We start from the raw sequence: 23261 nt of genomic DNA, 5'->3' as shown, positions 1-23261 counted from the left end.
GGATGATTTTGCTTCTCTGCCCCCCCTCTATATGACCCCCCTCGCCCCCTCACTGCAGTTCTTTGAAGAAACAGTCAAGGTGTGCATAAATGTATTTCCCCAGTGTGCAGTATATGAAAACATAGGCAGAAGACACCAAGACAGTGTAAAAAGCATTTTCTAAGACATGCATGACCCTTTTTGTTTTGATAAAAGCATTAATTATATTCACATTTGGTTGATGTTGAACACACATGCTGTTGAATGAAACTGTAGTATTGTTTGAAGTATTTAACAGATTGGAGAATTACAGTACATTTTCAAGACAACTCAATACTAGCTATACAACTCAGTACAAGTTGCTTGTCAGCATCATTAAATGGAGAAGCATGCAGTGGGCTACTCGTCAGCACTGCACTGCATCATCAATTGGGGTCTATGCCATTACTGTAGCATTCTGCTTGGAAGCCATCCATGGAGCCAACTAGATGCACCTAGATGTCTGACTGTGGTGAAAAATCACACCTGTGTGAAGTGAGTGGTGCAACTCCGTGTGGGGGTCTCCGGAAGTTCCAGACCCTCAGGATCGTGCCCAGGGTTCCAGCGAGCCGCCCTGTGTCCGAAAAGGTTGAGAACTGCAGACAGTTACCGTGTGGAGGTCGCCAGGGGGTCCCTCTACTGTCACACCCGAAATCATCATATATACAGTTAAAATGTGTGTGTTAGGCGGCACAACAGTGACACTGTGAAAACCAACAAACACAGACAGACCCAGCCAGGGACACAGCCAGCCAGCCAGGGACAGACAGACACACATAGCATAATGGAGTGGTTGCACCACTCAAAAATAAATAAAAACGAGGTGCACAATTTAGCAAATATCATTTTCAAAACCAGGAGCAATAAACCACAGCACCATCTAGAAAACGTTTATCGGTTTTATTACGTTTCATAAACAAAACAAAAAATCTTAAGACTAGCTTTTATGACCACTGCCAACCTGCTGACATTGTGGTGACAGGTATTTTAACTATTGACCAAAGAGAGGGATTTTGTGCCCCATTTTTTATGCAATAGCCAGTCCGACAAAGACATTCTTGGGGCATTTGGGAAATAGAAAAGTCTCTGGTTGACGGGGGTTAGGATTTGATATGTCTGATAGCTAGAGTTAAAACACCGGGGGAAAGTTTGCTTTGCTTCACTGCAGTCCGATCTGTGTACAGTAAGGAACCATGGGGTTGGGGGACATCAGTTGGCTTCATTTTTTGATGCTTCATCAAAGTTCTCCACAAGATCTGCAGGGGGGAGAAAACAATGTAGGCAGAAAAGTTTTGACTGTGAAATTACACAATGCCCTCTAAACCAGTAGTTCTTTCAAATCAATATTTTTCTAAATGGTTCGAAAATAGGAAGATGTAGATTGTACAAGCTCACAGCGTGTCACAAAGTGACATGCTGTGAGCTTGTAAATCTGCCATTTTTGAATAGCCAACACAAAAAAAATAAAAGAAATCCTGGTTTTAATGGGTTAAAAAAAAAGAACTATGCAAACTCACAAAATAATCTATTAGGCCTACAACAATATTGAATATAAGAGCACACTTTGTGCGCACGCAGTTTGGGTGAAAGCCACAAAAAAAACATTTAAAAAAAAAAGAAGAAAGAGAAGAAAAGTCACCGCAACCGCGAGTTGAATTCTCCGTTGTATTCGATCAATGCCGAGAAACGCAATTAACACTCTGACTGTGTGTATTATGGGCCGGCATGTCATGATGACAATGTCTCGCTGACTGGCTCACTAGCAGTGACACATTCACACATTCAGTTGAATGAACAAAATTGGATTTTTGGAGGTGTGAATAATGAATATTTGTTAAAGTGAAAAAATATATTTTCATACTCTGCCACCCCAGTGTTGGTTGGGATGGGACCCGGTTTGTATAGCTTGGTTTGACTGTACTAAACAGGCATAGTTGTTTCTAGGGGTGGGGGGCGAGGGGTGCAGCCCCACACCGTGGGGCCTACGTGGCCCGCGGGCCGCGACCCGCAACTTTATTTGCGTGCGCATGAGACTGGACCATATTTGTGGACCTTCAACATTTCTAGTTGAGGACCCCTGTCATAGACAGTGATGTATGCAGAAGTGCCGTTTACGCCTGTGCTTTGTGGCCGTGATACGTCACTGACTTTACCGATGACTTTTCAATCGTGCACAGCTTTGTGGCTGTTTTGTGGCAGTTTCCCTTTCCATAATGTGATGGAACGATTGCGGTGAGCACGGACAAAACACGGTCAGTGGCCAAAGACACATCACTGCCTGCCTTCATTCAAATGTACCCTTTGTGCGCACGTGTCTCACTCGGACACACAATATTCACGGAGAAACAACAACATGGACACGTGGTGTTAGAAGTAAGCGTGCCGCAGCTTCTAGTTGATATACAATTTTCGAAAGTTACAGAAATAAAAGAAAGTAAAAAATTCTTTAGTTTGTAACCTGATAATATTTCCTCAGATTTGATCTATTTGAGATATTGAATTGAAAGACTTCCTAATTCATCGTATGACAAAACTGTGTTGAATACAGATAGTCTTACCGGGAACGTCATCATCCTCCTCCTCAATGTCTTCTGCCTTTGGAGCTTTGTTGTCAAGAGCTGGAATAAGGAACAAGGGAAATGTCTTACTGCTTAGCTCAGGGATTCTCAACCCATTTCATTTCAAGGACCCCTAGTTTGATAGGCCCACAGACCCCTGATTGATTGTATGTCTGGGACCCCAATCCACACTTTAAAACCCTCAGTGTTTATTTAATCGTAGTATACACCCTTGGACTTGCAGACCATGAATGGTCCAATTGGTTAGTCATGCATGATGTCACATCAGTAATCTATGGCATATCTATGACATGACTTCACATTTGGGCAAGGTTTCAGCCTGATCAGAGCCATTGACTTCCATCATTAAAGTTATTATTTCAAAATATATCAAATATGTGAAGAAAATATAAGTAGAGGTACATCTGTGGCCTTACTGGCAGTGTGCGGAAGAAATGTGGCACCGATTGGTCCAACGGTGTACAAGATTAGTTCTGGACAAATAGATCTTATACTGTAGATGGCTAGACTCCAGCAGAGCCATGCCGTACAAATGTCCCTAAATAACATAATATAAGTCCTACCACAAAAAAACTAAATCATCTGACATATGGGCTTTCATTTTCGGTGAAAATACGCCACTTAATAAATCCCTACATAAACAAACAGCATCCCTGTAGAACGTCATTAAAGATACGAGTACAGTATCCAATTACGTAGGTACTGTAGGTAATGAGTGTTGACAAAATAATATTTTATAATTTGAGTCTTCTTAGAATATTCTATACAGAGTCCAATGGTTGTCAAACTGTGTAATCACTTTTAACTTGGTGCACCAATGTGGACAATAATTAAGCATAGTCACGACGTGATGCTGTGTGTGTAGATTGGCTTAAAACATAATTGTGAAATAGGGTTTAAATAAAAATAAACACACAGTGATAAGACTGTTCTAGAGGCTATTTTTCACGGACATGAATACAGGTGTGCCTTGAGATTTTGCCTTGCCCTTGTGTGCTAGTCTCTCTAGAGTTGTCAACTTGGCACATAATTTTCAAATGCTTCTGCCGGAAGCACTGAAAATAAAGCAGATTTCCCTACTTGTGTCAATTCAACAGAGCAAAACCTTAAAGTGAGGAAGGCACTTGCATGGAGGGCCCTGACCGGCATGGCCAGTATATGGAACTCCATGCAAGGGTAGTCTATTCTCCTATACGGCAGTGAATGCTGGACCCTGGCCTGAAGCCAACCCTGCAGAAGTCTCTAGATGGGTGCTACACCAGAATTCTGCGTGCAGTATGTAACATCAGCAAGAGTCCACATGTTACCAACAAGAATCTGTATGATGGAATTCCAAAAGGTGAACCCGAAAATAGCAGCCAGGAGAATGAGACTAGCAGGAGACACCAAGAGCTGCCAGCCAGTAGGAACCAACACACAGGCACCGGTCACAAGGACATCCCACATTAACATATGCGGATGTACTCAAGAGCGACGCAGGAGCGCAAAGCACCAACAAGCTGGCCAGATGTATGGAGAACCGGAATGACTGGAAGAGACGATGGAAGGCTCGTCCGAGGACGACCTAGAGAGATAAGACTACAGGACAGACAGACTCACCTTGCCTGGGAAATTGTTCTGCCAGTTTACGCAGGCTGGTGAGACTGTCAGCTCCCAGCTGACTGAGGATGCCCGGAAGCATCTCTGTTAGCTGCTTGGTCTCAGCGTGGCCGGTGATGGCGAAAGTGTTGGCAGAGAGAGAAGCCTGCACTTTGGGGTTGTTGAAATGGATCACAGTGCCATCATCTTTGATCATGTTCACCTAAGAAAGGTCAAACAGGTAAGGTTATGTATACAAATGTGGCCTTCAAATGATTTTCAACATTTAGTAGTAAATGTGATGTCTCTGACTCCTTCAGCGCCACCTGGTGGTCACCAGTTTAGGCTCTGAGTGCCAATTCTCCCATTAGAAAGAAATAAATAATTTGTAATTCTATTATGCATGTAATGTGCATGTCATCACCTGTACACCAGATTAGAGGGGGAAAAATATGGTTGAAAAAAAATTATATATATATATATATATATATATATATATATATATATTTTTTTTTAGGGGACGTCTTGTCGTCTGTGGCACCCATTGCAAAGACGTCCATAAGACGTCTTGTCGTCCCTGGCACTTATTTAAGTAGGACATCATGATGAAACACTATTTAATCAAGGGTGGTTTTAAGAAGCATATGGGTTGTCGGGCAGCTCAGCAATCAAGTTTATTGTCATATCATCACAGGTTTACAGGTATAAAGAAGTAGGTGAAATTATTTTTTGTTCAAGCTCCATTGTTTTGAGAAGAAATGAGGGGGGGGTCGTGGGAGCAAGGATAAGAAATGTGGTAGCACTTTGGTAGGTCCACTTAGCAGCAGGTATGTACCGGTACATGCGATTAGACATTAGGTACAAAAGAGCGCGAGTGCATTGTACATGAGATAAAGTGCAAATAGACTATCAATGTATCCATATAAGCAGGTTCAACCACATCTCTCTCTTTCTTTAGTGTCCTGCATCTATACTTTCCTATGTATAAAGCACAGAAAAGAAAAAGTACATTATGACTATGTCATACTGGATGTGTGTGTGTGTGTGTGTGTGTATTTAAGTGTCTCAGTGTCTCAATTTTTTTTTATTTTTTTTTGTTTACATTGGTAATATTTGTAAACACTGGAGTAAAATAGACCCATATTCTGAGTGGCTAAATATGCAATTTTTTACTACATTTTACTGCGATTTCTTTATTATTATTTACTATAGTCCAACTACACCCCAGGAAATTACATCTGGCCACAAAAGATTGAATGTGAAAGAGGAAATGACAAAACTGACATATTGAGCCTACGACACAGTATAGCAGCCCCCTAAAACAAAGAAAGCGGCAAAGGGAAAAAAAAAGAAAAAAGAATAAGAGTAATCTTATACTTTCTCTAATAATAACCTAAAACAAGAACCTTGATTGAAACCAAAGTTGTCCTTTTAGAATGTATGTAAATAGAACCCTAATTTATTATGTTAAAAGCAATCGGCTGGTGTAGCAATCTGGGCACCTTGGCTGGTAATCCAGTCTGGCAGTGTGCTGCGGGTTCAACTCCCGATCCCGACGGCCTTTACTGCATGTCACCCCCCCCCCCCCCCCATCTGTCTCCTCCATTTCCTGTCGCCTACTGTCACTCTGTCAGCCACAAAAATATATCTTAAAAATAAACAATCACTGTTTGGACATGTCCAAACACTGATTAAGCGCACAGGGACAATATTTAAAAACAATGATTTTAAAATATCTTTTAGCAATCAGCCAGAATGTAATTTAGCCTCTTACACTACAGCTAAAGGCTATATCAGTGAAACCCAACTAATTATTCCAGGCTGCGGTGCAGTTGTGTGTTCAATTACCTCCTCAATTCCAGCAATATTGTTAACAGCCAATTTCTTTAATGAACTCTGTAGTTTTTTGTCATCAGCTGTCGCTGTTCTGTGTACCACCTTCTTCTTCCTACGAGCTGAGCCCTGAAACCAAAGCAGACATAATAAGCCCAGAACATATTTACATTTGTAACTTGGGGCTGAGCATAGCTCACAAGAACAACTTGGGACAATAGGCAGAATATCAGGACTCATGCATGAGTCTTTGAGGCTGTTCCAGCCTCCAGGGGGTCCCCAAATATATCATTGCTAGTTAATGGGAACCAAATGCAGCCTTACAAATTGAAGCATTATTTATGAATGGTTCCATTTGTAAATTCTTAAAGTTAAATTGACAGGTTACAGCGGGGGTCCCATATCAAACTATGTCCTTGAAATTAAGAGGTTGAGAATCACTTAACAGGCTTTTTGTTGCGTCCTTAACTCAAACTTAATTGTCTGTCTGACAACACCGACGTTGTGTCTTATCTGATCCATGACAGTTGATATATGGTTATTGTGCAATAACTGTGATCGCCACCTTGCAATATCAAGCCAAACAATGCAATTTCCTGGATGTCAACATACCTTTCCTCCTATCCGCACCTGGGCTTGAAGTTTGGCCAATTTTTCTTGATTCATGTTGTTACTATAAAACAGGTGTACATTGTGAATGTGACAAGGTTGTGGAAATGTCAAGATAACATCTGATCGACAACTATATATGTGTTATTATTATAGCGATTAGCTCCAGCATGCTACTGCTTCCATCATGATTACTGGCCTTGCTGCGATATTAGCTAGAGTAGCTAGCAAATGAGCTAGCAATGGAGCAGAGTCGATTTAAAAGCCCATCCCAATGAAAACAGACAGACATAACAAAAAACGATCGTGTAGCTTTCCATATAAATCCACAAATATGCCATACATCCACAGAATGGATGCTGATGCAATCGCACAACGCATAACAAGCAAGCCACACAAACCAGACACTGATATGTCAAACTGTTATGATGATACTGGTACAAAATAAAAACACAGAGCATTTTCAGCACTCATCAGAACTGGCTGTCAATATAAATATTAAATAAGTGTGCCGCCCTGAATCGTCTACGTCGACCAAACTTATCAGTCCGTACACACTTTAACTTGTGATAATAGCTTCCACATTACACGCGTACATTTATATATTGCTGTATCAATCCAAACCTGATGAAATATCCACAGAAGCATGCGGCGGAGCGAAAGATGGAGGGGAGGAGGACGGTATGACGTCACACACACCATATGGTCGGGGTTTCTTCTTCTCGCAGAGAGCTACAGTATAGGCTACTACCGCCACCTATAGGGATTTCTTTGGGTGAATTAAGCCTGGTTATTCTCAAACCTTTTAACAGTGGTGGAAATTTAGTCACTATGTAGATTGATGTAGTATGTACATTTAATTATTAAAGTACAATTTGGAGTTATTTGTACTTATTAGTAGTATTTTCCAATTGTCAATACTTTTACTTCTACTCCACTCTATCTCTGAGGCAAATAGGCCTATTGTATTTTACTCCACTACAAATATTGTAAAACTTTAGTTACTAGTTATTTTGTAGATTTGGATTATTATTACCACTTATTACCACTTATTACTTATTATTATTATTACCACTTCAGCACTATATACATTTTGGCCCTTTGAAAATAGCCAAGCTCCCAATGTGAGCTTGTAGATCGGCTATTTTCCAAAAGACTTTTAGCCTATACGTTTGAAAACTTGAAATGAGACTATGAATTCTGCATAATGACATTAATGAGTACTTTAAGTACGTTTCGATGCCAATACCTTTGTACTTTCACTCAAGTACATTTTTAATTCCGGACTTTTACTTGTAACTGAGTATTTCTACATTGCAGTATTGATACTTTTACTTAAGTAAAAACCTTTAGTACTTTTACACCACTGATTATAAGACACATAAACCATCATTTACAGACCTGTAAGGGTCCATTTGGAAACCCCTCAAGGCACTCTGTAAGAATTAAGTTTACAGTCCCGTCATTCTCTGGTTAGGTTATACAAACTATAAGACCCACACACATTCAGCAGAAATTAACGAAATAAACATTTTATTTTGTGTGTGAGGCATTGCATTTATACAGTGCCAGATTTTGTTTTCAAGACAGATCGAATCATAATATGCTGATGCTTCAATCACACTATGCTGATGGTCGTCACAATGTAAAAGATGCACTTTAGTGGTTGAAACAGCTGAATGTGACAGCTGAGCTGAACAGCTATAAATAAAATACAATACATTACAAATGTCATACAGAACATCAGAAGTCAGGTCAAAAGTATCTCTAAAGATATAACATCAACATCACAGTTCATCTTCACAAACTTCAGGAAAGATACATGGAGATGCAATTTACAACTTCCTTAGAACGTCTTAGAAACAGCAGTCTTAAATACCACCAGCAGATCACAGATAGAATCTATGAAACAGCTACAATACAGTATAATTATCCATGTTTTCTGACATTTATAATAAGAAGTTATAGTGGAAACATTTTCTTCATAGGTTCTGACTCGTAAACAAGAGACAAACATCTTAGTTATAAACTTGTTAAAATTGAACAGATTGCCTTCCAGTTTCATCAGGAATCACTAAAAATGAGTGACAAAGCACTGGAGTCTGGATTTTGGGCATGTGCTGTAATGCAACATATTTGAAATACCGGTAATTCACACATCTTATAAATATATCTTACAAAAATAGGTAAGCCTAGAATAGCCAATCTACAATCTCACAATGCATCGTCGTGATGAAATGTGGTGTGAGTTTGTAGATTTACTATTTTTGCTGTGCAATACCGTTGTGAAGTGGAAAATAGGGTTTAAGAATTAAGTGGTTAAAAATAAACTATGATGACTCAGATTATCGTATTTATTTATTTTCTTTTTTTCTTAATTTGTTTAGTGAGAGAAGTATTAGGCATTTTATCAAAGCAATTAAAAGGTTCTCTGAAAAAAGTGACAATAGACATGTTTATTACATAATGCAATGAGAGTCCATTTCTCTCCTTTCTCATTTATCTCAGTAGTAAGGTCCTTTCAGATTATACTGTGCTGATTGCTTTTTTTATTTTTTATTCTTATCCCACAATTTTGTAACCCATTTTTTCACCCAGTGTCAATTATCTAATGTAATCCTGGGCACTACACTTCCTCTGCCAAACTGGTGGTTGGGGGGGGATGGGGGGGGGGGGGGGGAGACAGTGGACTGACTTCATGCTTCCTTCTATGCATGAGGAGTCCCAGCTGCTTCTTTTCACCTGACAGGGGAGAGTTTCCCCGGCCTGACGTAGCGCTTGGAAGGAACACGTTATTCTGACCAGTTCCTTTCCCCTCCATCAGGCGCCCCGGCTGGCCAGGGGAGGTAAATTAGAGACCAGGATTACTGCATGTTTTTGTGAGGGTACCTACCCTAGGGGACACGGGGAGAACATGCAAACTCCACACAGAAAGGCCCTTTCGCCAACCCCGCCTCGGGTATGGGCACTGATGACGCGGAGGAGGGAACACACCCCCCAGCGTCCCCAGCGGGAATCGAACCCAGGACCTTATAGCTGTGAAGCGACAGCACTACCGTGATCCCTGTGCTGATTGTTTTGATCTCAGTGTCCGGCCGTTGTATCATACCCTGGCAATTGTTCGGTCGGAGACGCATGCTGACTTCCACCACTGAGCAGAGGGGTATGTTGCACCTCCAGCGCTGTGGAAGCAACAGGAGAACATTCCTCAGTACAGCCTTCCTCAGCAGGATGTAGGTCCAGGGGTCCAGGATCTGGTTCCAGGTGGCCATGCGCACCGCCGGTAGCAGACTGAAAAGTGCAGGCTTGTCCTTGGTTTGTATACTCAATATGAAGGTACAGATCTAGACAGGACACAGAACAATGGGAAGAGAAGTGGTAGATATATACGTATATGCATGATATATATATATATATCACAAAAAACAAACATCTCAGGAACGACAATGTTCATCCGTTAAGATAGCTGAATAAAATCAGAGTGAATTGAAGAAAGCACACACCCAAAACACAAATATATATTATTCAATTTACTTCTGTCAAGACACAAGTTTTGAGTGTGCAACCTTGGGATTGCAAATGAAAAGCAGGACTATGAAACTCTTCAAGCAAGTTGCTTGTGATCTTTGTGGTTCGCCAGCATTGTAGATAATGGAGTTGTAGTTACGTTACAATCTGCTCTGGTCTTTGTCAGGTCTGTATATAATTTTCTCTATAGGCCTATACTCTCTCCTTAGAAGACATTTATATCAGTGATGTCCTTTTCGTTTAACTATCTTTAGCTAGTCTATTACACTATTTGTTTTATTAAATCGTTAGATAATGAATCCTGTCAAGTCGAGTTTTGTAACAAAATGAGTACTGAAACTATTTGAAATAAAAGTGTTTTACTGAAAAGTTGGATGCATGAAATTTAGAACAAATTATTCTACTTTCTAAATAAAGGATCCTGGGTTACTTAAATATTTGGTTGTCTTTGGCCTGTTGACCTAGCCTGATTATCAGACTGTAGTCCACTAAGGAGTGGGCGGGGTCTTTTGCTGGATGCTACTGTTGACCGCCATTAATGAGGGATATTACCTACAGTATAGTTAACTTCACATCAACATCAAAGGATTTACCTCACTTTAAACTATAAAGGCAGAAGTCATGTCATAGAAGTCTTATAATCCTATACAGTAACTCTGTGGACAGAGGACTTCTTGAGCCACATAGCAGAGATGAGGCTCTACCTGGGTACCAGCATGCATGTCTTACCAACAAGGGTCCCCAGCACACACAGGATAACAGCATTATAGCCAGGAGCTGGCAAATCATCTCTAAGTCATAGGAGGTGCCTCCTGTGCTGTGCTGCTTGCGGCGCAACCTCGACTGCAGCAGGGTGAGGCTGGTCAGAGTATTGCTCACAATGGAGAGCATCATGGCTAGTAGACCCAACGTGGAGAAGAGCAGAGGGAGGAAGACATCCAGCCTGTCCCTCTTGCCCTCCATGCGAAAGAAACACCAGCTCCTCTGCCACTGTATCTGGTAGGGCTTCCGCAGCAGAACAGGCAATATGGCCACTAGAGCCGCCAGCAGCCAGGAGAGACCCAGCAGTTTCTTTGTGTGGTGGGCATCCAACGCGGTATGGAAGAGGGGCCTGGTGATTGCCATGCAGCGCTCCACAGCCATGGCGCTTCCTAAGAACAAGGGGCTCAGGCCAAAGAACACCATGCTCACCCCAAAGAGATCACACAATCTGTTGTGGGGGTCAAAGCTCTCCCAATCCTTGTCAGAGCTGTAGACGTAAACTACTAGAGAGCCAGTGATGAGGTGACCCAGGAGGTTTGTGATGACTAGGCTACTGGCAAATACAAAGAATGTGGCTTTGGACTTCAGATGGATGCGGCGCCGGCGGTAACCCTTGAGCAGGATGAAGCAGGCCAGGCTGTTGGTTAGGATGCCCATCGTCATGGAGATAACAGACGTTGTGACCTGCAGTTCCTTCTGGATGGTCGTATTGGCAGCTCTGAGCTGTAAGCTGCAGATTGAGTCTGAGGTCCAATTAGCCAACATAGTCAATGTGTGAAGTCTGATAGGGGAAAAATTTAAAGGGTGAGTCAACGTAATATGTTCATTTCACACACAATTTTTACAGTAGCCTAAATGCCCTAATTTCACGAACAACGTCTGATGTAATACAGTAGGTTGTAATACACAATTTTTACAGTAGCCTAAATGCCTTAATTTCACTAACAACATCTGATGTAATACAGTAGGTTGTAATACACCATTTTTACAGTAGCCTAAATGGCTTAATTTCACTAACAACGTCTGATGTAATACAGTATGAGTAGGTTGAAAATGAATGATAACAGCCTAATGATAACCTAATTTGGTCATAATGTTGTCATAATATTATAGCCTATTAGTAATACATTATGTAATTATTAATGTGGTTGCCGATTGGCAAACAGACTGTATTCTTTTTGGTCTTTGTTCTCAGATACTTTTAGATTATTTTACTCGGCAGTCATCAGAGTTCCTGTTCCCTTACAGAGCCATTACAGAGCAATGGTGGCATGGAACTCATTACCTATGTTTTGAATCTCTGAAAGTAACTATACCGTATGAGTTTTAAGTAAAAGTTCAATTAGTTTTTCTTCACTCAAGAGATGTAAAGGAGATATGAGCTGAGCTATATATATAACAATAATATATATTTTTCATATAGAAATGTTGAAGATTAAATAGTACTGTAGAGCTATATCAAATTAGACAGGCTATGCAGCAGTGTTCTGTGTTGTATAATTGTAGCCTAATTGTAAATTGTTATATTAATAAATATAGGCATCAAAGTGAATAGGATGATAATTGATAAATAAAACAAATGCTCCATGTAAGAAAGTTAATTACATTTTAACACTGTTATGCAGAAATCATGTATAGATTTTTGGAAAACTACAACCATAAATCAAATCATTTCCAAATTCTGCTCACCCTGGTTTAACAAAACAGTCTTACAATAAAGTTAAGGAAATGAATTATTTCCTTACCACAGGCAGGGTAGATCATCTTCAAATTCGCCATCATTTACAATAATCCCTCTCCCTGGCTTTCGATCATCCATGAATAAAGCAAAGCTATCAAGATTCTTCCACTGGTGGCTAGACAAATGTCTCTAAGAGCGATACGGTTCAATATAATTTCATCATAGTTACATTGTGCTGCTCAGCTGCTGTCTGCGCCGAGCGCGTTATTGTATAGCCGGGCGGACTAGATAGTGGCAGTTGGTCATTAAATAACTGCTGAATTTGCTGAAGTGCATGGCATGGGTAGATGTCGAGATGTTGTACTTCAAAAGACCAATGCGTAATCAGAATTGTGTGTCGGTTTGTAGTGTAGCCTGCATGAGTCTTAACATTTATGACAGTTGGCAAAGAAAGAAAGAAATCCATTAAATCCATTATCTCCATTCTCCATTATCTCCATTAAATCCATAATCCATTTACGACTGTAAAATAACTGATATTCGATCATACCTACACATTGAAACAAGCACGACAAGCGAATTCTGAAGGACACAAAATAGGAAACAGATTAATTGCCATGAATATGCAGTCGCGACATGCATGCTGGCGAAGCGTTCAAAATCAGCACCACCGGCGATGGACAGCGACAGATGCGCGCTGTGACCCAGTCTATGGCTGGCTGTGACCCAGCAGCGCCCGGCCACAGAGCCGCCACCTGCAGTCCTCAAGACCGATTCAGAGCTCCTTCACAGGTGTTACAGATGATACTAATTACTAATTAAGGCTCTGTACCATTTAGTGTGCAGTGGTTCTCAAACTTAATACTTAAATTTCAAGGACCAAACTCTGAGAGTGTGCAAATGGAAGTGGAACCGAATGGACCCAGGCTGTAACCATTGGGTTCCATTTGTACACTCAGTTACGCACCCGTACGGGGCCATTTGGAACCGACTCAAGGACATTTTGAGACCTTAGAGTATATACTTTAAGTTTGAGACCCACTGAGTGTTTATAGATGTCTATGGTTTCCATGCAGTGCCAATAGCATACATACATACACACACACACACACACACACACACACACACACACACACACACACACACACACACACACACACACACACACACACACACACACACACACACACACACACACACACACACATATAGGCTACATATACATACACACAGCTGGATGTGCAAAGAGTGATGAACTGACGGCGAGAAGGGGAGCTGGTTGTATAGGGAAGGCGGTGGCACTACGCACTTTATAGTAAGAAACTCTGGATGGATCCGTTGTGAGGAGCCAGAGGTGACCGTTCCAGTTTGACCAGAGGCGAGGCGGCGCTGCGGCAGAGAGGTTGCGATACTGCAAGCCAAAGACAGATGGGCCCAGGTGAAATCCTGTGTCGCCTTGACTACAAGAGGCGTAGAAGAGTATACCCCTTCCCTGATTGTCTGCACAACCTCCCCTTTGCTGTATTGCACTTTGCTCTAATTTGCACATTGCTTTCGGACATTTTAATTGTGATTGATTGTTTTGTTTTGTTTTGTTTTGTTTTGTTGTTTTGGTTAAGATTTTAGTTAGTTTTATAGGATTCGTTAGGGGTTTAGGCTTAGGGCGTTTTAAAGTAGGCTATCATTGTATTTTCTATTGGCCATTTTAGCGTGTCCCCCTGTATAAGGCAATAAAATTACTTTTGTAATCCCCCACCTTAATCCTGTTTGAGTATCAGTCTTTCCATGGTTTTCCTTAATTTATTGCTATTTTTAACAGGTTTTAATATCGAACCTGAGTGTCCTTGTATTGTTTAATCTAAAAGTCAGAGTTCCCTTGACTCTTTTAATCCAAGGGTGGCGTAGTTGGCTACACTTTTAAATGATTCTCACAGTACAAATTACAATGCACCCTGCACTTTAATTACTGCACTTTAAATATACTACTGTGCTTCTTGTGATTTAACGGCCACACGTCACACACACACACATACATACATACATACATACGTATACATACATACATACATACATACATTATATCCATTTTACCATTGGGTTTTAGAATATGGTTTAGGTATGCGGTCTAGCTTAAACTTGGACTCAGGGGGGTGGACGCCTCTGCCTTGCATAGTCCCCAGTGAATAGGCAGTTGGCCCTTCACTGGTAACCCTATTTTGGACTCATTTTAAATATATGAAGGTATTGCGGGCAGGGATTTTTACCAAAAAGGCCCCCCCCCCTTTTAAAATACACACACACATACATACCTACATACATACATTTCAGACGTTTTAGCAGTTTTTAAGGACCCACTTTTAGGCCAGTGCACCAGAGCAAATTCTTGCCTTTTTTTAAACCCTACCCATTCTAACCAAATACATACATACATACATACATACATACATACATACATACATACATACATACATATGCGGTCTAGCTTAAACTTGGACTCAGGGGGGTGGACGCCTCTGCCTTGCATAGTCCCCAGTGAATAGGCAGTTGGCCCTTCACTGGTAACCCTATTTTGGACTCATTTTAAATATATGAAGATATTGCGGGCAGGGATTTTTACCAAAAAGGCCCCCCCCCTTTTAAAATACCTACACACATACAGTACATACCTACATACATACATGTCAGACGTTTTAGCAGTTTTTAAGGACCCACTTTTAGGCCAGTGCACCAGAGCAAATTCTTGCCTTTTTTTAAACCCTACCCATTCTAACCAAATACATACATACATACATACATACATACATACATACATACATACATACATACATACATACATACATACATACATACATACATACATACATACATACATACATACATACATACATACATACATACATACATACATACATCAACAACCCCCATAGTCACACTTCCTCCCCCATCACGGACCCCCTGTCTCTGACCACACCCAATATAGTCTACATCATCACCTGCACACAATGTCACAAACACTACATAGGAAAAACCGGACACACACTAGAAACACGCCTCAAACAACACTTATATCACATCCAACGAGCAGACATACACACAACTCTGTACACACACTTTCAATCCCATCCTATCGCTAACCTCATCATTTCAGGTCTGGAATGTGGAGTCCGTTGGACCAGTGGACAGCGGAAACTCATTGAACACAGATGGATAAAAAAATTACAAACTGTAACACCCACTGGTCTTAATGAAAGAAGTTGATTTTTATCCCCTTCCTGTTCATTTTTCTGTAAAATAAATAAATGGTATCCAGGCCTTGCTGTGAACTTTTACTCCTGTTTGGTTTTAGGTTGTTTTATTAATGTCCTTTTTTATATCCATTTTACCATTGGGTTTTAGAGTATGGTTTAGGTATGCGGTCTAGCTTAAACTTGGACTCAGGGGGGTGGACGCCTCTGCCTTGCATAGTCCCCAGTGAATAGGCAGTTGGCCCTTCACTGGTAACCCTATTTTGGACTCATTTTAAATATATGAAGGTATTGCGGGCAGGGATTTTTTACAAAAAAGCCTCCCCTTTTAAAATACATACACACATACATACCTACATACATACTTTTAAATACATACACACATACATACATACATACCTACATACATACATTTCAGAAGTTTTAGCAGTTTTTAAGGACCCACTTTTAGGCCAGTGCACCAGAGCAAGCTCTTGCCTTTTTTTTAAACCCTACCCATTTTAACCAAATACATACATACATACATACATACATACATACATATACATACATACATACGTTATCAAGACGGTGGTCCCTTATTGGCCGGTGGAAAACAACGACATACATACGTCGCAGTACTTGTGCACTCTGCTTGCTGCTTGCAAGTAATAAAGCTGATGTCTCCGACAAAACTTTGATAATATGATGTGGTGTAATGTAGTTTATTTGCTTAATTTATACTCATACAACGGTGTTGCATGCCAATGCTTGTAGGTCAGCTACAGTATGCAACACCATCGGACAAGGGAATAAGAAAGGATTAAATACCCAGAATTATGAGCCATGTGTGTGTCATGGCTTGTTTCATAGTCCACAATATACAGTAAATTAGGCTTAAGAGGCGCATACAGGTGACAAAGACATTGTGCCATTGCAATGTCAGAGCCATGATGACCTGGAACTGGAATTGTGTAATTGCTACTGGAAAGAAATCAGAGCAGTGTGAGACAAGAAAAAAATTGTGGAGCGACCTTTTCCTCAATGACATATTGCTTTAATAACTGTTCGTCTGAATGATGGGCTTGTGCGATCGTGCCTGTAGAAAACTTCAAAATCTCTTTCTGCCACTCTCTCCTACAACACCATGGAGTCCTTAATTATCTCACCATTCACTTCTGTCTATTTTTCTCTCTTTTCTACTTCTCATATCTCTCTTCTCTTCTTTTATGCTCATGAAATCCTTGCTGGCTATAGCTACTATTTATTTTATTTTCAAAAAACCTATGGTGAAAGGAGAAGGTGTCAAAGGTCTAAGTGGGAGGGTGTGGGGTTGTTTCGTCTTGTTTTGTTTTGTTTTGTTTTGTTTTGTTTTGTTTTGTTTTGTTTTGTTTTGTTTTGTTTTGTTTCAGTTTTGTAATCATTCAAATCAACTAAAAAACAACTCTGTTCATGTAGTAGCAGAACCGTCCTGTTTCCTGTTTGTTTTCTGTCTATGTAATTGTATGTACAAAAATAGAAAAAGAAGCATAACATATATGTACTGCATGTTTTCCCTTCTATGCTGCTTAATAAAAACTTTCAAATTGAAAAAAGAAAACTTCAAAATAGGTGAAATTAGTATAGTATAGTATTGAGCCCTCATCTCTTTCACCATCATCTGTCTGCCAGCATCATTCTCTGTCCTGTCTGGCAGAGGAGGGGAGGAGGGCGTAAAAGCATCATCTGTGTAAGTGTAATCACACCATTTTATGTGTGGGCCTTGCTGTGATAACCTGACTGTATCCACGACTTCTGATGGGAGCCTGAAGAACATTGAATAAGATGGGGAAATAACCCTTAATAGGCCGTATTGTGAGGTCCCTTTTCGTTCAGTTCCGTTCCCACGGAAGGGGGACTACACAATTTTTTCTCCATAAAAGAGATTTATAGGTAGAAAGTCCAAATAAAAAAGTTCTACTCGTGCCACCCTGCAGTTTTTTTGTGGTCAGTGGTCAAAGACGGGACTATTTCTTACAAGGCGTACTAATATGTGCAAGGGGAGTGGTGTGGTTTTGGTCACGTGGACCAATCGCGTAGCAGCTTTATTCCCTTGAGTATGCGCGTGACGTCATCGTATGCGGAAGTTTTTGTTGTCCATAGCAACTCACTGACAGTCACTGTTGCGGCGCTGTTTGTTTTCAATCACTCTAAACACCGTGCAAAAAAATGGGAAAGAGCTGTTGTGCGATTGACTGTACAAACAGATTAAAAAATAACTCAGAGCTATCCTTTTACAGACTGCCGAAATGTAAAGAAAAAATAAGTAAATGGATCGCTGCACTTCTGGCTACTCCAGACACCACATGGATTTGCCACTTTCACTTTGTTGCTTTTTTGTAAAACCATACGTTCAATGTAAAAGGGCCTTTTCACACAATGTCCCGTTTTAAACGAACCTAACGGAGTTCTCTTCTTGTGGACCAAAAGGTGGATTAACATAGTCCGTTCCCCTGAAAGAGATCTGGTCAAGAGTAATCACTCATCAGCATGTTGTTACGTGTTTCTACACACACAGACTCCGTGGAAAGACTTGTCCTTGATGTTAATGTTCTTATTTTGATCAACACACCCAGTTACTGAATGTTAAGTCTCCATGGTTTTCCTCAGAATATCGTATGACACTGATTTATATGACACATTAAGAGTCCACTGACTAGTACAGTGGTTATCAAACTTTTTTTTTGTTTTTGTTTTTCAAGGACCCACATAACTTTTGATTGTTATTGCACAAATGGATCCTAAGGTCTGTAACTTACTCTGAGAGTGTACGAATGGAACCAAATGGACCCATAGTGTCAGAGTTACAGACCTGCATGTGTCCATTTGTACACTCAGGCTGTAAGGGTCCATTTTGTTCCATCTCTCAGAGTTACAGACCTGTAAGGTCCATTTGGTTCCACTCTCACAGACCTGTAGGCTTAAGGCCTAAGAAGGGTCCATTTGGGGTCCATTGGTTCCATTTGTACACTCAGTTACAGACATGCAGGCTAATCCTCTCTCACTCTAATGCCAGACTGGCATTAGACTACATCCTGACTACGTGCCAAGGTTATTTGGTTTCACCTCCATCACTGATCGAAGTACAGCAGAGGTACAGACTGTTGTTGAAGTCCCAGGCATTGGGGTCCAGACAGAGGAAACACAAAATGACATTGCCTCATTACATGAACAGATTCAATCTTTAAATGCTGAATGTCAATCACTTAGGGATAAAGTCAACAAATTAGAAAGTGAGTTGAAACATCGTACTCTTGATCCTTCAGAATTTGATGACAGCAAAATGAAATTCTTCACATGACTTTCATGTTGTTGTTCAATTTTGTGTCACCAAGTTTACCACCTCCTGCAAAACAGTCACTTAGTGATACTCAGAGACTTCTGCTTACACTGATGAAGCTGCGCCTCAATCTGTCTGAGGAACTTTTAGGTTACCTCTTTGGCATTCATTGAGTCAACCGAGGTAAGCCAAGCAGGTTCATCTTGGCAGCAGTTTTAACCTTGACCAGTCAACTTTCAACCCACTGAGCAAATATGTGTGCCACCTGTATGGCCAATCATCTGCCAAAAACGTGAATGATGCAAGGTACAAATCATTCTGTACGGCATCATCAGCTTTGCCAGAACTGTCCATTCCCCCAACAAGTGATGCTCTCCACCAACATTGCAAAAGGGCAAACTACCAAGCAGCAGTGATGAGACGTTCTCTGACTAGTAGGATGTGTGCTCCTTCACCCATTGGCAGTGGATGGGACATGGAGGATGGGGAGTTAACAGTAACATGGATGACTAGAAATCCTGCCCCTGATAGTGTGTTGCAGGTAGTCCACTGTAATTGTAAAAAAAAGAGCAAATGTGAGACTGAAAGATGGTCATGTATGTCTGCAAAACTGTCTTGCACTGATTTATGTCACTGCCAGGACTGTGAAAATGTGTCAAAAGAAACAGAAGAAAGAGGTACATGGGATGATGACCCTGATGAAAGTGATAGGGATGAGTAACCCAACATGTTACCATGTAGGCCTACTACTTGTTTTGTTCAAAAATTATTAAGATGTTAAAGAATTGACACACTACCTACATCCATTTAAATGCAATGCATAAATGCAAACAGCACAGACTACTTACACAGCCAACAGAAGGTTTTATTGTGATGCATTTGTATGCTATTTTGTATTTTCATATATTTCCTTGGCAGGGGGGGGGGGGGGGGTGGATGTACAAATGACAGATGCTGTGACACTTTGCGGTACTTAATAAATAAATGTTTCATACAATTATGTTGTAATCATTCTGACCTCTAGTACTTAAATTTTTAGTCTTGTGCATTTTTTTGCATTATTGCAATTTAGGGGGCGTGGTAACGTTTGGATAGATTTTCTGCCATTTTGGTCCAAGGTGCCCTGATTTTCTTTTCTACCTTTCATTACACAGTAGGTTGAGACATTTTCTATGTATGAAACATAAGCTCTTGGCACAATTTACTGTGTAGGTTTCATTGTACTGTGTGGCAAACACTTAAGTTCAGTCAGACAACTCAAGGAGGATGTAATATATATATTTATTGAATATGAGATAATCAATGCAATATGTTTATTATGGTTTGGCGATGTATTGGATCTGCTTTTTTAGGTACTCAGGTCAAGCGCATCAGTCCCAACCATAGGGACTCTGAATCCCCCGTACCTAAACAGCAGATCCAAAACGACAGGTGGTAGCTGGGGTGGAGGTGGGAGCGCACTTGTATACAGCAGCACGAGTATACAGTATAGCAGCAGCAGCAGCAGAATTGAGCGCAGGTTGTATGACAGCAGCACGCTGATACAACAGCAGTGTAAGCAAGCAAGAAGGCAGAGGAATGCAAACCTCTGGTTCAAGTAGCCGGTATGAGATGGGGTGAGCGTGTGATTGGCTGAGTGAATCATGTGGATGAGAGCTTGATGCTGCGGTGGCCCAATTAACGGCCGGCGCGCTGACTGAGGTTCCCTGACTGAACTTGCTCTGCGCATGTCTACAGGCGCAAATGCTCATTTGAAGCATATTCTTTAAGAAATATGCTACATTACATGATCTGAATTCACATATGAGTAAACTAAAGGCACCAATACTTGTTTCAGATGTTAAGTATATGCATTTGACATTTGAGAAAGATTTTGTGTTGCCAAAAACACATTTTACAAGCAAAAACAGCAGCACAAGATTTTCGTTTTTTGGTTATACACTGTTTATACATTTATGGCTTGTGACAAAATACTGCAGGATATTATGAGTAGAACTTTTAACCCAAAGTCTAGAAGGGTATTATCTATGAAAAAATGCATTGAATGAGTAGTTCGCATGACATGGGAACGAAACTCATTTTCTAAGCACTTTTTCATGGGTCCCAACATGGCCTATAATGCTTGAAAGTTGAAAACATGTGACTCCCATTGGAAATGCATTGAGGCGGCCATAACACACAGAAGACACAGGACACAAGTGTGTCCTATATGTGAGTGAGGCAAAAACCTTTCATTGTTCGTGATAAAAAAAATCACGAAAGTCCCTGGAGGTAGAACTATGTCTTTTGTGAATGAATTAGGTCAGTGTGTCACTCAAATATACAGCAAAGTCCTCTATGCAAATGTAACACTGAGGATTTAGCTTTATAGGGAAGACCAGGAGAATATGAAAGCACAAGGTGGTAGAGCACTACGTATTAACCAAAACTTACCTGTGGTAGTACCTGTAGTATTAACCACTTATTGTAAGCCCTTAATTGTGACTGTAGGTCGCAGATTACTATGAAAACCTGCAAAACCTGTCAGTCTGTCTGTTTGTCGATCCGTCACGCCTCCAATATATGGTTGTCAGTGCATCACGTCTCGTGACACGTCATGCCACCATATATGGTCATCAGTCCGTCACGCCTTGTGACATGCTCCATATATGGCTGTTATATAGGCCTACTGTATGAAGATCACGGCACTGACCTCATCAAACCCTGGATAGCCATACATGGAGAGGACTGGATCATCACCTAGATCTGCATATATGGAGCTGGCCAGCAACTCTACATCTGACCTCAAACCTCAAACCCTTAGATCTCCATATATGGAGCTGACCTGTTCTGACATTCCATAATATGTTGATCCTACCCCACCCTTCCTCTTCGATGTCTCCCTTTTGACTGACACCTGTCCATTCAAACTCTAGATGGGCCCGCCCCAAAGTTATTAGTGCAGCCGGCGAAAACTAGAGTTTTCAGCAGGCCCAAACATTAAGGCCTGGCCCTACCCTGTACACTCAAGACACTGCCCCCGCTGCCACTCCATATATGGCCAGCACATAATTCATTCCATACTGTATGTTGGGCGTCTTACTGGTATTTTAAGTATAGTCTAGGTGTCCAGGAATGCATTTTTATAAGATTGTTACAGTACATAGTTACATATTGGTGATGCTAAATGCTAATGGTGCATGGCACAAGGTGCATGAGAGTTGTTTTCTCATCGACTCATCGTCGACTGAAACAACACGCTTCAACATCCGTTTAACCGAGGCTGGGCACACCAGCACGGAGATAACCTCTCGCTTTAGGCTGCAATGAGGGCCATTCGAGAGAGTAATGAGGACATTTCACAGCAAATCAATACCACTGACAAATCTAATCTGCTCTTTCAACTCTCATTATGGAAATGTAAGGTTGTTTATCTGCTAATGAACTAAATGAAGATAATCCAAGAGAAACTGCGACTGATTGAAAAAGTGGACAAAGAATTTCAGGCATTGAAATACAAAAAGGATGACTTGAAGAACAGGAGCAGACAAAATAACATTAGGATAGTTTACCGGAAAGGCTGAGGGCCGCGACGCAGCCAGCTTCTTGGAACAACTGCCAGAATGAAAACTTCCCAACATTCATCATCACCTGCAAGAGAGACCATTGATCGCCTGGGAAGATTGGCTGGTGGTGGTACCAGTGCTGAAGCAGACAGAGAGGCAGGGAACTGTGATCGCAAAACCTCTTAACTTCAAGTCAAAGATCTTGTGCCACCCCTTACCTTACCTTACCTATACCTTACCTCCCTGGAAATAAAAACGTCTGGGTTTTCCGAGGCTACACCTTTCCCCTTATATATTTGTTATTTTTTACTATTTTGAAAATCATTTTAAAATAATTCAACTAGCCGATCTACATCGACACGTTGTGAGCTTGTAGATCAGTTGTTTTTTCTCTGGGGCCCATAGCTGCTGCTGAGGAGGGGGCTGCTGCAGGGGGGCTGGGGCCCATAGCTGTTGCTGAGGAGGGGGCTGCTGAGGTGCCCAGGTGGTGGTGCCGGTTGGAGGTGAGGCCCGGATGGTGGCACCGGCTGGGGAGGGGGCCCAGGTGGTGGTGCCGGCTGAAGGTATGGCCCGGGTGGGAGCCAT

General features: G+C 41.1%; 2 protein-coding genes across 3 annotated transcripts; both read right to left on the bottom strand.

Moving 5' to 3' along the window:
- Positions 1–904: 904 nt before the first annotated feature.
- On the bottom strand, positions 905–7335 carry btf3l4 (basic transcription factor 3-like 4). 2 transcript variants are annotated; one of them, XM_083767798.1, is made up of 6 exons: positions 7242–7335; positions 6621–6681; positions 6024–6137; positions 4197–4398; positions 2577–2636; positions 905–1274 (listed from the first exon to the last, which is right to left on the bottom strand). In XM_083767798.1, exons 2-6 carry the CDS (start codon positions 6672–6674, stop codon positions 1228–1230), a joined length of 477 nt encoding a protein of 158 aa, XP_083623924.1. In that variant the 5' UTR covers positions 6675–6681; positions 7242–7335; the 3' UTR covers positions 905–1227. The 2 variants fall into 2 exon arrangements, with proteins under 2 accessions (XP_083623924.1, XP_083623925.1); XM_083767799.1 differs by having other exon boundaries at positions 7214–7290.
- Positions 7336–8599: 1264 nt separating this feature from the next.
- ptgfr (prostaglandin F receptor (FP)) lies at positions 8600–23261 on the bottom strand (the record flags this gene model as incomplete). The annotated part of the gene is made up of 4 exons (XM_083766647.1): positions 8600–8608; positions 9674–9961; positions 10875–11688; positions 23038–23261. 4 exons carry the CDS (start codon positions 23259–23261, stop codon positions 8600–8602), a joined length of 1335 nt encoding a protein of 444 aa, XP_083622773.1.

Source organism: Protomyctophum parallelum (assembly GCF_964188405.1).
Source record: "Protomyctophum parallelum genome assembly, chromosome: 6".
Taxonomy (NCBI): domain Eukaryota; kingdom Metazoa; phylum Chordata; class Actinopteri; order Myctophiformes; family Myctophidae; genus Protomyctophum; species Protomyctophum parallelum.
Note: the sequence above shows the minus strand (reverse complement) of the source record. Positions and strands in the feature narration are given on the sequence as shown.

Excerpts from the sequence above, each read along its gene's own strand:
- btf3l4 (XM_083767798.1), bottom strand. The coding sequence starts at position 6,674 with ATGAATCAAGAAAAATTGGCCAAACTTCAAGCCCAGGTGCGGATAGGA. Across the intron at positions 6,138-6,620 it reads AGGTGCGGATAGGAGGAAAG|GGCTCAGCTCGTAGGAAGAA; the intron begins GTATGTTGACAT and ends CTTTGGTTTCAG. Across the intron at positions 1,275-2,576 it reads GGAGGATGATGACGTTCCCG|ATCTTGTGGAGAACTTTGAT; the intron begins GTAAGACTATCT and ends TCCCCCCTGCAG.